The 15,563-nt window shown below is 49.3% G+C and overlaps 1 protein-coding gene and 1 pseudogene across 1 annotated transcript; both read right to left on the bottom strand.

The window, feature by feature from the left end:
• Positions 1 to 2,125: 2,125 nt before the first annotated feature.
• Positions 2,126 to 3,865, bottom strand: LOC138929589 (uncharacterized). The gene has a single exon (XM_070288988.1). It carries the CDS (start codon positions 3,863 to 3,865, stop codon positions 2,126 to 2,128), a length of 1,740 nt encoding a protein of 579 aa, XP_070145089.1.
• Positions 3,866 to 4,221: 356 nt separating this feature from the next.
• Positions 4,222 to 9,143, bottom strand: LOC138929588 (uncharacterized; annotated as a pseudogene).
• Positions 9,144 to 15,563: the final 6,420 nt, after the last annotated feature.

The raw sequence follows: 15,563 nt of genomic DNA, 5'->3' as shown, positions 1-15,563 counted from the left end.
TACTCAATTGTAAATTTGTAAACAAAAAGTATACAACTCAGCTAATAATGCATGTATCCACTTCAGAATTTGTATTTATATTAGTTTTTACAAGGCTAATACATTTGCATACTCAATTGTAAATTTGTAAACAAAAAGTTCATAACACAGCTAATAATGCCTGTATCCACTTCAGAATTAGTATTTATATTAGTTTTTACACGGCTAATACATTTGCATACTCAATTGTAAATTTGTAAACAAAAAGTTCACATCTCAGCTAATAATGAAATTTGTAAACAAAAAGTTCACAACTCAGCTAATAATGCACGGCATAAATTGTACTTATATTATTTTTTACATGGCTAATACATTTGCATACTCAATTGTAAATTTGTAAACAAAAAGTTCACAACTCAGCTAATAATGCCTGCATCGACTTCAGAATTTGTATTTATATAAGTTTTTACACGGCTAATACATTTAAATTACTCAATTGTAAATCTGTAGACAAGAAGTTCACAACTCAGATAATAATGCATATATCCACTTCAGAATTTGTATTTATATTCGTTTTTACACGGCTAATACATTTGCATACTTGTAAGGATGTGTCTTAGGCCGGGGTAAACCTCAGCGGCCCAGGATTCCTCTCCAGAAATATTTATATTTTAGAGACGGCCAGGACATGGACGCCGAATTTTTAATGAATTTTCCAGTGGCAAAATGGCAGCAAAAGGGCTCGTTTTAAAAGGGGAACTCTGGCTTCGGGAAAATGGGAATCTTGGACGGTCACCCTGGCGATGGCCAGGTGCTCCTCCGTTTCCAGCGCTCGCTCGGTTGCCCAGCAACGGCGACTCTTTCGATCGGCAAAATCTCCGCCGCCCGGGATGACCCAGCGGCGATGGCGGGCAAAATGCAGATCGAAAGGGAAAGGGAGAGGGGGAAGGGAAACCTAAAACGCGCGATTACCCTGGCGATGGCCAGGTGCTCCTCCGTTTCCGGCGCCTGCCCGGTTGCCCAGCAGCGGCGACTCTTCCGATCGGCAAAATCTCCGCCGCCCGGGATAACCCAGCGGCGATGGCGGGCAAGATGCAGATCGGAAGGGAAAAGGAGAGGGAAGAGGGGGAAATCTGTGAACACGTGCCGGCGGCGATGAACTCGTAGCTCGGGAAAACCCAGCAGCCCCGATGCCCACGCCAGATCTGTGCCCGGGAGAACCCAGCGGCGACAAATCCCGCTCCCGTCCCGCTTCTCCGGCCCGGAGCTTGCCCAGCGGCCACGCGGAGTTGGTGCGGTCAAACCCAGCCACCAGCTCGGCGAGTGAGTGAGCGAGAGGGGAACGTTTTGGCACGCGTCAAAATAAGGGTTGTTTGTGGCTACGCGGAGTTTTATGCGGGTGCGAGAGAGAAAGATGATGGAATTTCTGACTTCATTTTGGTTACTTTATTTTATTGCTTAATTCTGATGGCTACATTTTCTAATGTGCGCCTGTCGGCCCTAACCTGGCCCTACGCCACACTCCAATGACCTGCCCTTACATGGCCCTCGGCCGGCTCACCTGATGTTAGCAACCAGGATGCAAATCGGCACACGCGGGTCCTTTTTGGACTTAGCTCTACTTAGCTGTCGGTTTTGATAATCGCGAGTCGCGGAGACTGAGGTCAACTATTCACGCTTGCTGTCGCCAGAGAAGTGATCGCGGTCGCAGTTTGCAAAGCCCTTGTCGCCTCGTCTCTGCCAAAAAGGTCCGGGCAGCGCAGCTTTCGGCCGTCGGCTTTGTTATTGTTATTGTTTATGTTTTGATCGGCATGTAAATAAGCATGACCAAAACATAAACACGCACGATCGTTGGAGGGGAAATGTCGCTGCCTCTGCCGCTGTTCGCGTCGGCAGCGGAGAGGGGAAATGGCTTCAGCGCGGTCGCTACAGTCCGTGTTGACAAAATGTATACGCCTGTGCGTTGCGGCCTAAATCTAATTTGGCCCTTCCTGGGCAAATTAACTGTGGGCTTCATGCCCGTTAAATGTACAGTTGTGTGTGTGGGTGTGTGGCTAATCCTAACTTACTTGCTAACTTAGCTATGACCTTAACTAATATATACAATATTTACATATAGGGGATTGTGACATCGTCACATTCCACCCTATCTTCGGGAGGGGTGAAGAGTGATGATCACCCTCCCGCTGCGGTTAATTTGGACCCTGAAGCGTTGGTTCCCCTCCTCCTCCAGGATCCGTATTGTTCGCCTTCGCGGTGTCGCCAGGCGCCCGTGGATTCGGCGGAGTAGAGCTGCCGGTAATGTGCCGTTCGGAGTGGTCCATTCCACTGGGGCCGGTACCCAGCGGGGAGGGTTGCGGGCTCCCTCGTCGGCGTTCAACGATGACTCGTCGGACGAGCTAGATGGGCTGTCTGCCCATGGGGCGCTCCTGCGCCGTGCTCGGCGGCGTGGGGTCGGTGAGGGTGGTGGGCCACTTGCCGGCGGTTGGGCAACCGGTGGGTTGCCGAGCTCCTCACTGAGGTCTTCCGCCCTGCGGCGCGCCTCTTCTGCGGCCAGCTCCGCGCCGGTGGGCAGGCGGGGTCGGGGATCGCGACCGGCGGCCACCGCTGCGCATCGGGCGGCAGCGTGCGGATCGGGGTACGATCCCCGGCCGAAAATCTCCTCGTAGGAGGGCGGAGGGGGTCGGCTGCGACTGGGAGCGGCTGGTGCCCAGCTTTGCAGCGGCGTAGTGCTGGGTGGAGTCCAGCGTGGGGGCGGCGATCGTGGGGCGTAGGACCAGTCGCTGTCCTGACTGGCCTCGCCCTCGTCGGCCGAGACTGTCGACGATGAGGCGTCCTCGGCGGGCCCGGTGGAAGGTGGTCGCGAGGCGTCTGACGGGCGGCCCTCCTCGTCCTCGTCGGCCGAGATGGTGGACGCCGTGTTAGTGCCGCTTCCCCAGTTGAAGTCGTCCCCGGGCATTTCCCCGAAACACTCCATCAGGGCGGCTTCCACCTCGCCCATGTACGGCGGGGCCCGGTTGTCGCTCGGGTGTGGCGGTGTGGGGCGCCTCCTCCGTATGTCCCGGCTGTCCTCTGCGGTGGGGTCGTACAATACGGTCGCGTCGCTGTCGTCGCCGTCGTCGCCGGTGGGGTTGTAGTGACCGCGCGGGCGGCCCTCGTCGTCGGAGACCAGGTCATAGACTGCACCCAGAGGCCCGAGCGCGCCTGTTGCCGGCGGTTCCGTGTGCGGCGGGCTGTCGAAAAGGTCGCCAAGAGTGTCCTCCACCAGGCCGTCGAAATCGACCCAATCGTCGGACAGGGCGATGGCCTGGTTCCATGCCTCCTCGGCGTCGGCGGAGGGTGCCTGATCTCCGGGTGAGGTATCGCGTGGCCGGGGCGGCGTGAGGTTGACCCGCAGGGGTCCAAAACGGTGATCTCGTGGCACCTCCTCCTCGTCATTGCCGTCGAGTGGGGCAACTTCCGGAGGGGGCGCCAGCGGCCCGATGTGGCCGGTACGCAGGGGTGCCTGGGGCGGCATGCCCCTTAAGGATGCTGGTTGGGGCCCAGCGACGCCGTGCTGGTGGGTCTCCTCTTCGTCATCGTCGCTGAGGACAACTTCCGGAGGGACCCGGCGTGGCCCAACGAGGCCGGCGAACAGGAGCGGCATCTCCTCTGTAGGGGGCCGACGGGGCCCGGCGTGGTTGTCGGCGGTCGTCGCCTCCCCGTTGTCGGCGGCGCTGGTGACGTCGGCGGTTGGGGCCCGTGGGAAGAGGCCGGCGTTATTGGCGACGGAGCTGTTGTGGGCACGCGGCGGGCTTGGCCCGGCGCCTTGGAGTGCTTGCAGGATCTCATCAACTGCAACGCACATCCAGGAGTAGTCTTGCGATGGATGGCCCTGTCCGTCCATTCTCTGGCTGGTTGACGTTTTTTTTTTGTGTGGGGACGGCGGTCTGGTGAAGACGCGGTCGTGGCTCTGTAAAGATGCCGGTGGTCAGGTGGGCGTTGCCTGCGGGTGCGTGTTTCGTTACGCCTCTCGGTAGGCGTGCTGGAGACTGTTGCTGTAAGGACAGAGGAGAGGTGTATTAGTGTGTTTCCCTGGGCCCTACCTAATGGAGTGGGCTAGGGTTGACTGGCTATGGCTACGGCTTTTTGGGGAAGGGACGCATGTTCACCCCACTAGGGGTTCGGGACGTTGGACAGGCGCGCCTGTCAACAAGTGGCCCCTGTGAAACATGGTTGCCCTCCCTACATGGGTGCTCGTCGCTAGTGTTGGCGGCGCGGGATGGGTCCCCTGCGCCGTGCGGTCTTGGCAGCTGGTCGTGCGTCCAGCATGGTGTCGTCGGCATCCTTGATTGTGGTATCTCCGGCGTCGGTGTCTTCCCGGTGGGTTCCGGCTTCGGTGTCTTCCTCGTCCTCGTGGTGGTACGGCTTCAGCTGGTTCAGGCTGGCGGTCCGCCGGCGTCGGCTCCCTGGCATGTGCAGTTGCACGATGTTCGGCGACGGGAACTTCGCTACCCTGAAGGGTCCTTCGTATTTCGCAGCTAGCTTTGCGGCAAAGCCCTCGGCTGCGTTGGATAAGGCGTGTCGGCGTACCAGTACCATGGATCCAACTGGTGGTCTCCATGTCCTCCGGCGCAGGTTGTAATGACGGCTCTGCTCGGCGGCGGCGCGGTCAGCGTTGTTTCGGACGACGTTGAAGATGTTCCGGAGTTGTTCGCCTCGCTCGGTCGGGGAGATCTCTGGGGTGCCTCGTCCGGGGGTAACTTCGTCGTACAGCGTCTTCGGGAGTCGCGGTTCTCGGCCTTGTACCAAGAATGCGGGGCTGAATCCAGTAGTGTCCGAGACACTACTATTTATGGCCAAAGATATCTCCGGGAGGAGTTGATCCCACTCGTTTTGTTGGCCTCCATCTAAGTATTGGGCGATCATCGTCTTGATCGTCCGATTTGCCCGTTCCGTTGGATTCTGTCTCGGGGTGTAGGGCGCCGTGTGCTGCAGCTCCATCCCTAGCGACTGACAGAACTTCTGGAATGAGCGGCCGGTGAACTGCGTACCATTGTCGCAGACAAATGTCCGGGGAACACCGAATCGGCTCAATATCCGCTCTCTGAAGGCTCGTTCCAGATGTGTGGCGGTAGCTTTGCGAAGTGGTACTAGCTCCACCCACTTGCTGAAGGCGTCCAGGAATACTAGCAGCATCGTGTTGCCCTGTTTCGACCGTGGCAGTGGGCCGACGAAATCTGCACATAGAATGTGGAACGGCTCCTCGACCTGTCGAGTAAACATTTGACCTGCGGGCTTTTCCTGGCTCACCTTATATCGCTGGCAAGTGGGGCAACGGCGAACGTACCGAGCCACCTCGCGAAACAATCCAGGCCAGTAATAGCGCTGGGCCACGCGAGTGCTGGTTTTCCGGACTCCTAGATGACCGGCAGTGGGGTGATCGTGGCACTCTTCAAGTACTCGCTGGCGATAGTCTGACCCTACGCACAGCTTCCAGGGCGTGTACTCCTCCTCCTCCGGCCGGAGTCCAAGGCGGCGATATAGCTGGCCATTCTCCTCTCGATAATCCGGAAACTTCGCTGGTTCGGTTCGAACCCTCTGGAGCATCCTCGTGATCCACTTACAGTTGACTCCTTGTACCTCCGCTTGCTGCGCTATGGGCAGCGGTTGGCGAGAAAGGGCATCGGCCACTAAGTTCTGGGCCCCCTTCCGGTAATGGACGTCGTATTGATACTGCTGTAATTCCAGTGCCCAACGAGCAATCCTGCCTGTTGGATTGTCGATGGAGTTCAACCACTTCAAGGAGTGGTGATCTGTGAGGACTTCAAAGCGGTATCCCTCGATGTAACACCGCATCTTCCGAATCGCCCAGACGATGGCGAGACACTCCTTCTCAGTCACTGAGTAGTTTCTCTCAGCAGTGTTGAGCCGGCGGCTGGCGTACGCTATCACCCTCTCGTTTCCATCGATGGTCTGCGTGAGTACGGCTCCGATTCCGTAATCACTGGCGTCAGTTTGTAGCACAAACTTCTCCGCAAAATCTGGGCAAGCCAGAATAGGGGCTTCGGTCAGCAGCGTCTTCAGCTCCTGGAAGGCCTGGTCTTGTCTTTGGGTCCATTCCCACTTGTGGCCCTTCTTCAGCAGCGATGTCATGGGTGCCACAACATCGGCGAAGTTCGGCACGAAGCGGCGATACCAGGAAGCGATTCCCAGGCATCTGCGTAGCTCCTTCAAGTTCGTCGGCGGCGCGAGTCCGCGGATCGCAGCGACCTTGTCCGGATCCGTGTGGATTCCGGCTTCGCTGATCACGTGCCCCAAGTACACGATGCGGCGCTGGAAGAAATGACACTTCCCTCTGTTGAGGCGCAAGTTTGCGTGGCGGAGGCGTCTGAAGACTTCTCCGAGATTGGCGACATGCTCCTCCAGTGTGGAGCCGATGACGATGATGTCATCCAGATATGCAAACGCATGAGGTTCCATATCCGGACCGATGACCGTGTCTAAGGCGCGTTGAAACGTGGCGGGCGCGGAGTGGAGTCCGAAAGGCATGACTCTCCAATGGAACAACCCTCTTCCGGGAACGGCAAACGCCGTGCACTCCCGGCTGTCCGGGGCCACTGGGATTTGCCAATACCCATTTTTGAGGTCCAACGTCGAGATGAACTTCGCGTTCCGGAGACGCTCCAAGATTTGGTGGATCCTCGGAAGTGGATACGCGTCCGGCACGGAGTTCGCATTAAGCTGGCGGTAGTCCACGCACATGCGGACTTCGCCATTCTTCTTGGCCGCGATTACGATGGGCGCGCTGTGTGGGCTTTTCGATGGTTCAATGCGTCCGTCTCGGAGGAGTTCATTGATCTGCTTATCAATGACGGCCCTCCTAGGAAAGTACCGCTGTTTAAGGGGTCGATCCGTGCGCATGAAGATGCGATGCTCGGCGATGTGTGATACCCCTGAAAGAGTATCAAATTTCGCCAGTTCCTGGTCCAGAAACTCCTTCACCCAAGGCTCGGGGTAATCCTGCGTCTCGGGCTCCTCAGTCTGGAAAGAGACCTGATCCTCTGTGGGATGACTCACCGAATTGACGGTTCCGCATAGGAGCGGGCTTGGCTCCGGCGTTTCCTCGACGTGATCCTGGAAGCGGACACGTTTGGTGGAGGTACGGAAAGGGTTCCGTTGCGCGGCTGTGGCGTCTGCCACCGGCAAAGCCTGTCTCCAACTGGGCGGCTGGTTCTCCGTCGCTGGTGATGTCGCGTCTCGAGACTGTGCTCGAGGTGAGGTGCTTGGCTGGTCTTCGGGATTGGAGCATGGCTCCCTTGGCTGCCTTCGATGGGTAGAGCGTGGCTCTCCTTGGGCTGTCGTCGATGGCTTCTCGGCATGAGTGGAGTGTGACTCCGGTGCCGTGCTTCGCTGCTCAGAGCGTGGCTCTGCATGGTGGGCCATTGGTGGCTCTTCGTCGAGGTTGGAGTGTGGCTCCCTTCGCTGGTCAGAGCGTGGCTCTGTCGTTGATCTCCGCTGGTCAGAGCGTGGCTCTGTTGTTGGTCTTCGCTGGTCGTTCGGTTGGAGGCGGAGGGTCTGCCCGCCGCAGAGCAGGGTTGCTCCGATCCCGCAGAGGAAATCCATTCCTAGGAGTATGTCGTCCAGTGCGTCCGACATCACGAGGAGAATGGTGGGCGTCCGTTCATTCCCAAGGTAGATATTTGCCGCCAGAGCTCTGGTCAGCTCGCGGCATGTTCCGTCTGCGAGTTTTACCTGGGTACGGATGTCCCGTGTGTTCCTTCCGTTGTCCAGCCTTTGAGCCAGCCCTTCGCTAATAAAGCTATGGGTGGCTCCGGTGTCCAGGGTAGCGATAAACCGTCGCCCCTCCATGTGGATGGCAGCGCGGATGCGTCCCTGGTACTGATGGAGAGTGTCTCCTATTGGCTTCGGGGATACGGAGGGTTCCTCGGGTGATTCCCGGTCACACGAGGCCCTTGCCCGTTTCCCGACGGTGGCTGTCGGCAACAGTCGACCGTCCTGCGTCCTCGTTGGCCGCAATCCCAACAGAATAGGATCCGTGGATTCCTGCACTCGGCTTCGAAGTGCCCGGATTGGCCACAATTCCGGCAAGCGTCGCGAACGTTGACGGCTTCTGGTCGTGGTGTCACTGCGCTCTGGCTGGTGCAAGCGTTCCGGCTAAGGGAACCGTTGAGGGCGTTGCCTGAAGGAGGCGCCTGTTGAGGTCGTCGAGTGGGCACCCTGTCTCCGTCGGCTGCGTAGCTGGCTCCCGTGGCCTGGCGTTGAGTCGGGATCCGGTTCTCCAACGCTCTTCCGCCTCGGCTGCGTGTCTCCTCGTAGTTGGTCACGAGGTGCGTTAGCTCGGTCAGCGTACGGAAATCCTGCCTCCGGGTGTAGAGTTGATACTCCGGCAGCATATTCTCATAGATCCTCTCCAGCTCCTTGTCAGAGGAGAATCCGGCCCGGCGCATCTGCAAACGGATGTCGATAAGGTACTCCTTAAATGGTTCGTTGGGCTTCTGGAAATGCATCCTTATGTCATCCTCCAACCGCTGATAGTATCGCGGTGGCAAGAAGAAGTCGAGGAATTCCCGGCGGACCTCGGTCCAGCTGGCTTGTTGGAGTCCGCTCGTGCGGAACCAACTTTCGGCTCGGCCGGCCAGCAGCACCACCAGGGCTTGGGCCAGATATCTCCGGTCGATCCGGCAGGTATCGGCACGCTCCTCGATGTGCTCTATGAATCCCAGAGGATCCGTCGTTCCATCGAACGAAAGGCCCCACTTGGTCATCCGATCGATTAGGATTGCTCCCAAGCCGGCTTCACTCGGGGAGTGCGCAGATCGCGCAGGCTCTTCCGCCTTCGAGCGTCGCCCTGTAGAGGGTGACGTACTGCGTGGTAAAAGGAGTGAGGGTGGCACCAGCGATGCCGACGTGGTCGGCTCCGGAGAGATGAGAGACGGATCCAGCGGTATCGGCGACTTGACGTCGCCGGTGGGTGCGTTCCCGAACCGGCGCTCCAGCTCGTCGAGCCGATCCTGGATTTCCTTGGAATTGCTGGGCTGCCGCGCAAATGCTATAAGCCGCGCGCGTTGCTCGTCCACCGTGCCGCTTCGGTCGAGTTCGAACTCGCCTAGGATGGTTTCTAGCTCCATCTTCTTGCGATAACTTATCCAAGTGACGCCCATGGTTCACAGGATACGCGGAGAACAAAAGGATCAGAAGTAACAACGGGTCTCGAGAGAGTGAAAACGGCGGGATACCGTGGCAACGACTGGATTTTATATTGCTCGACGCGAGTTTGCGGAAATGGATCTCGCAGGATCCGTACTGTGTGCGCGTATACCCTTGGTTTAGATCTCGCAGGATCACAGCGAATTTTACTTTATTATTTCAATCTTATTGTTTTATTCTTTAATATTTATTATCCTTATTTATTTGTATTTTATTCTTTTTATTTATCGATAGTTTATTTATTCGATTTCTTTTATTCGGTATTTTATTCGTTTCGGCGATCGATTATGATTTATTCCTTTAGTATTTATCCTTCGATTAGTTTTTATTCGATTTTAAGTATTTATGTCTGCGATTATTATTTATCCGTTTATTTTATTTTATTCAAATAAAATTATTCCTGGGTTTATTTTATTATTGGTTTATTATTCTGTCTGGATTTATTTAATTATTTTTATATTTGAGTTTATTTATTTATTTGATTATTTTCGGTTTTATTTATTATTTCGAATTATTATTTGGATTAATTATTTATTTGAATCCTTATTATTATTTTATGATTTAAATTTTTTTATTCTCGGCGGCAGGATCTCTCAGGATCCTTTGAGGGTTCGCGGGTGTCCTTAACGTGGTTGAAGGATATTGATAATCTTCCCGATGTGTGCCAGGATGCGACGATGAGTTTTACTGAGTAAGGTCTGCGACGATGTGTATGTACTGAGATGATCTTGCGAAGTGAGTCCCTCCTAGCGAGGGTCCCCTGTATACATTGCTGCCTAAGCTAGCCGACGCTGCTGCCGCGGGCAGAGCAGAACTGGCGATGTGTGTGGGCCACGTGTGTGTGTGCGCTTGCGCGAAGCGTCCCTCTGCCGGCGTTGACGCTGGCAGTGACTTGACTACGAAATCTGGCGTGAGTGTACCGTTTGTTTTTGGCGACGCTGCGTATGCACCAATGGAAATTTTCCAACGCGTTTTTTTTTCTATTCCCTTTCCTCCTGTACGAAATCTGGCGTAACTGTACCGCTTGTTTTGGCGACGATGCGTATGCACCAATGGAAATTTACCACGCGTTTTTTTTTCTATTCCCTTTCCTCCTGTACTTTTGCAGATTTTTGCAGGCGACCGTAAGTCGCGACACGCGGGACGAAAATTTCTTACACTCGTAAAAACGAATGTGCGCTGATCGAAAAATATGTCTTTGTAATATGTTTCCTGATTAAATTTTCTATCCCCGTCCTTTAGAAAACTAAATTCCTGTTTTTGCCTTCGCGAAAAATTTATATTTATATATTTTTTTCTACTAAAAAATTCTGGTTTTCGGCCAGTGGGGCTTTAATCCACTGAGAAAAATTATCCTAGCTGTCCTGACCGGTCCCTGCTCGGGCGCCATCTGTAAGGATGTGTCTTAGGCCGGGGTAAACCTCAGCGGCCCAGGATTCCTCTCCAGAAATATTTATATTTTAGAGACGGCCAGGACATGGACGCCGAATTTTTAATGAATTTTCCAGTGGCAAAATGGCAGCAAAAGGGCTCGTTTTAAAAGGGGAACTCTGGCTTCGGGAAAATGGGAATCTTGGACGGTCACCCTGGCGATGGCCAGGTGCTCCTCCGTTTCCAGCGCTCGCTCGGTTGCCCAGCAACGGCGACTCTTTCGATCGGCAAAATCTCCGCCGCCCGGGATGACCCAGCGGCGATGGCGGGCAAAATGCAGATCGAAAGGGAAAGGGAGAGGGGGAAGGGAAACCTAAAACGCGCGATTACCCTGGCGATGGCCAGGTGCTCCTCCGTTTCCGGCGCCTGCCCGGTTGCCCAGCAGCGGCGACTCTTCCGATCGGCAAAATCTCCGCCGCCCGGGATAACCCAGCGGCGATGGCGGGCAAGATGCAGATCGGAAGGGAAAAGGAGAGGGAAGAGGGGGAAATCTGTGAACACGTGCCGGCGGCGATGAACTCGTAGCTCGGGAAAACCCAGCAGCCCCGATGCCCACGCCAGATCTGTGCCCGGGAGAACCCAGCGGCGACAAATCCCGCTCCCGTCCCGCTTCTCCGGCCCGGAGCTTGCCCAGCGGCCACGCGGAGTTGGTGCGGTCAAACCCAGCCACCAGCTCGGCGAGTGAGTGAGCGAGAGGGGAACGTTTTGGCACGCGTCAAAATAAGGGTTGTTTGTGGCTACGCGGAGTTTTATGCGGGTGCGAGAGAGAAAGATGATGGAATTTCTGACTTCATTTTGGTTACTTTATTTTATTGCTTAATTCTGATGGCTACATTTTCTAATGTGCGCCTGTCGGCCCTAACCTGGCCCTACGCCACACTCCAATGACCTGCCCTTACATGGCCCTCGGCCGGCTCACCTGATGTTAGCAACCAGGATGCAAATCGGCACACGCGGGTCCTTTTTGGACTTAGCTCTACTTAGCTGTCGGTTTTGATAATCGCGAGTCGCGGAGACTGAGGTCAACTATTCACGCTTGCTGTCGCCAGAGAAGTGATCGCGGTCGCAGTTTGCAAAGCCCTTGTCGCCTCGTCTCTGCCAAAAAGGTCCGGGCAGCGCAGCTTTCGGCCGTCGGCTTTGTTATTGTTATTGTTTATGTTTTGATCGGCATGTAAATAAGCATGACCAAAACATAAACACGCACGATCGTTGGAGGGGAAATGTCGCTGCCTCTGCCGCTGTTCGCGTCGGCAGCGGAGAGGGGAAATGGCTTCAGCGCGGTCGCTACAGTCCGTGTTGACAAAATGTATACGCCTGTGCGTTGCGGCCTAAATCTAATTTGGCCCTTCCTGGGCAAATTAACTGTGGGCTTCATGCCCGTTAAATGTACAGTTGTGTGTGTGGGTGTGTGGCTAATCCTAACTTACTTGCTAACTTAGCTATGACCTTAACTAATATATACAATATTTACATATAGGGGATTGTGACATCGTCACATACTCAATTGTAAATTTGTAAACAAAAAGTTCACAGCTCAGCTAATAATGCCTGTATCGACTTCAGAATTTGTATTTATATAAGTTTTTACACGGCTAATACATTTGCATACTCAATTGTAAATTTGTAAACAAAAAGTTCACAACTCAGCTAATAATGCCTGTATCGACTTCAGAATTTGTATTTATATAAGTTTTAACACGGCTAATACATTTGCATACTCAATTGTAAATTTGTAAACAAAAAGTTCACAACTCAGATAATAATGCATATATCCACTTCAGAATTTGTGTTTATAATAGTTTTTACACGGCTAATACATTTGCATACTCAATTGTAAATTTGAAAACAAAAAGTTCACAGCTCAGCTAATAATGTCTGTATCCACTTCAGAATTTGTATTTATAATAGTTTTTACATGGCTAATACATTTGCATACTCAATTGTAAATTTGTAAACAAAAAGTTCACAACTCAGCTAATAATGCATGTATCCACGGCATAAATTGTACTTATATTATTTTTTACATGGCTAATACATTTGCATACTCAATTGTAAATCTGTAGACAAAAAGTTCAGAGCTCAGCTAATAATACATATATTCACTTCAGAATTTGTATTTATATTCGTTTTTACACGGCTAATACATTTGCATACTCAATTGTAAATTTGTAAACAAAAAGTTCACAGCTCAGCTAATAATGTAATTTGTAAACAAAAAGTTCACAACTCAGGTAATAATGCATGTATCCACGGCAGAATTTGTACTTATATTAGTTTTTACAAGGCTAATACATTTGCATACTCAATTGTAAATTTGTAAACAAAAAGTTCACAACTCAGCTAATAATGCCTGTATCCACTTCAGAATTTGTATTTATATTAGTTTTTACAAGGCTAATACATCTGCATACTCAATTGTAAATTTGTAAACAAAAAGTTCTCAACTCCGCTAATAATGCATGTATCCACTTAAGAATGTGTATAGTTTTTACACGGCTAATACATTTGCATACTCAATTGTGAATTTGTAAACAAAAAGTTCACAACTCCGCTAATAATGCATGTATCCAAGGCAGAACTTTTATTTATATTAGTTTTTACAAGGCTAATACATTTGCATACTCAATTGTAAATTTGTAAACAAAAAATTCACAACTCAGCTAATAATGCATTCACTTCAGAATTTGTATTTATATTAGTTTTTACATGGCTAATACATTTGCATACTCAATTGTAAATTTGTAAACAAAAAGTTCACATCTCAGCTAATAATGTAATTTGTAAACAAAAAGTTCACAACTCAGGTAATAATGCATGTATCCACGGCAGAATTTGTACTTATATTAGTTTTTACAAGGCTAATACATTTGCATACTCAATTGTAAATTTGTAAACAAAAAGTTCACAACTCAGCTAATAATGCCTGTATCCACTTCAGAATTTGTATTTATATTAGTTTTTACAAGGCTAATACATCTGCATACTCAATTGTAAATTTGTAAACAAAAAGTTCTCAACTCCGCTAATAATGCATGTATCCACGGCAGAATACATTTGCATACTCAATTGTAAATTTGTAAACAAAAAGTTCACAACTCAGCTAATAATGCCTGTATCCACTTCAGAATTTGTATTTATATTAGTTTTTACAAGGCTAATACATCTGCATACTCAATTGTAAATTTGTAAACAAAAAGTTCTCAACTCCGCTAATAATGCATGTATCCGCGGCAGAATTTGTTTTTGTATTAGTTTTTACAAGGCTAATACATTTGCATACTCAATTGTAAATTTGTAAACAAAAAGTTCACAACTCAGCTAATAATGCCTGTATCCACTTCGGGATTTGTATTTATATTAGTTTTTACATGGCTAATACATTTGCATACTCAATTGTAAATTTGTAAACAAAAAGTTCACAGCTCAGCTAATAATGCCTGTATCGACTTCCGAATTTTTATTTATATTAGTTTTTACACGGCATACTCAATTGTAAATTTGTAAACAAAAAGTTCACAGCGCAGCTAATAATGCCTGTATCCACTTCAGAATTTGTATTTATATTAGTTTTTACAAGGCTAATATATTTGCATACTCAATTGTAAATTTGTAAACAAAAAGTTCACAACTCAGCTAATAATGCCTGTATCCACTTCAGAATTTGTATTTATATTAGTTTTTACAAGGCTAATACATTTGCATACTCAATTGTAAATTTGTAAACAAAAAGTTCACAACTCAGCTAATAATGCCTGTATCCACTTCAGAATTTGTATTTATATTAGTTTTTACATGGCTAATACATTTGCATACTCAATTGTAAATTTGTAAACAAAAAGTTCACAACTCCGCTAATAATGCATGTATCCACGGCAGAATTTGTATTTATATTAGTTTTTACAAGGCTAATACATTTGCATACTCAATTGTAAATTTGTAAACAAAAAGTTCACAACTCAGCTAATAATGCCTGTATCCACTTCAGAATTTGTATTTATATTAGTTTTTACAAGGCTAATACATTTGCATACTCAATTGTAAATTTGTAAACAAAAAGTTCACAACTCAGATAATAATGCATAATCCACTTCAGAATTTGTATTTATAACAGTTTTTACACGGCTAATACATTTGCATACTCAATTGTAAATTTGAAAACAAAAAGTTCACATCTCAGCTAATAATGCATGTATCCACTTTAGAATTTGTATTTATAATAGTTTTTACACGGCTAATACATTTGCATACTAAATTGTAAATTTGTAAACAAAAAGTTCACATCTCAGCTAATAATGAAATTTGTAAACAAAAAGTTCACAACTCAGCTAATAATGCATGTATCCACTTAAGAATGTGTATAGTTTTTACACGGCTAATACATTTGCATACTCAATTGTGAATTTGTAAACAAAAAGTTCACAACTCCGCTAATAATGCATGTATCCACGGCAGAATTTGTATTTATATTAGTTTTTACAAGGCTAATACATTTGCATACTCAATTGTAAATTTGTAAACAAAAAGTTCACAACTCAGCTAATAATGCCTGTATCCACTTCAGAATTTGTATTTATATTAGTTTTTACATGGCTAATACATTTGCATACTCAATTGTAAATTTGTAAACAAAAAGTTCACAACTCCGCTAAGAATGCATGTATCCACGGCAGAATTTGTACTTATATTAGTTTTTAGAAGGCTAATACATTTGCATACTCAATTGTAAATTTGTAAACAAAAAGTTCACAACTCAGCTAATAATGCCTGTATCCACTTCAGAATTTGTATTTATATTAGTTTTTACATGGCTAATACATTTGCATACTCAATTGTAAATTTGTAAACAAAAAGTTCACAACTCCGCTAATAATGCATGTATCCACGGCAGAATTTGTACTTATATTAGTTTTTAGAAGGCTAATACATTTGCATACTCAATTGTA

Source organism: Drosophila kikkawai, unplaced genomic scaffold, assembly GCF_030179895.1.
Source record: "Drosophila kikkawai strain 14028-0561.14 unplaced genomic scaffold, DkikHiC1v2 scaffold_63, whole genome shotgun sequence".
NCBI lineage: Eukaryota > Metazoa > Arthropoda > Insecta > Diptera > Drosophilidae > Drosophila > Drosophila kikkawai.
This window is presented reverse-complemented; position numbering and strand designations above follow the sequence as displayed.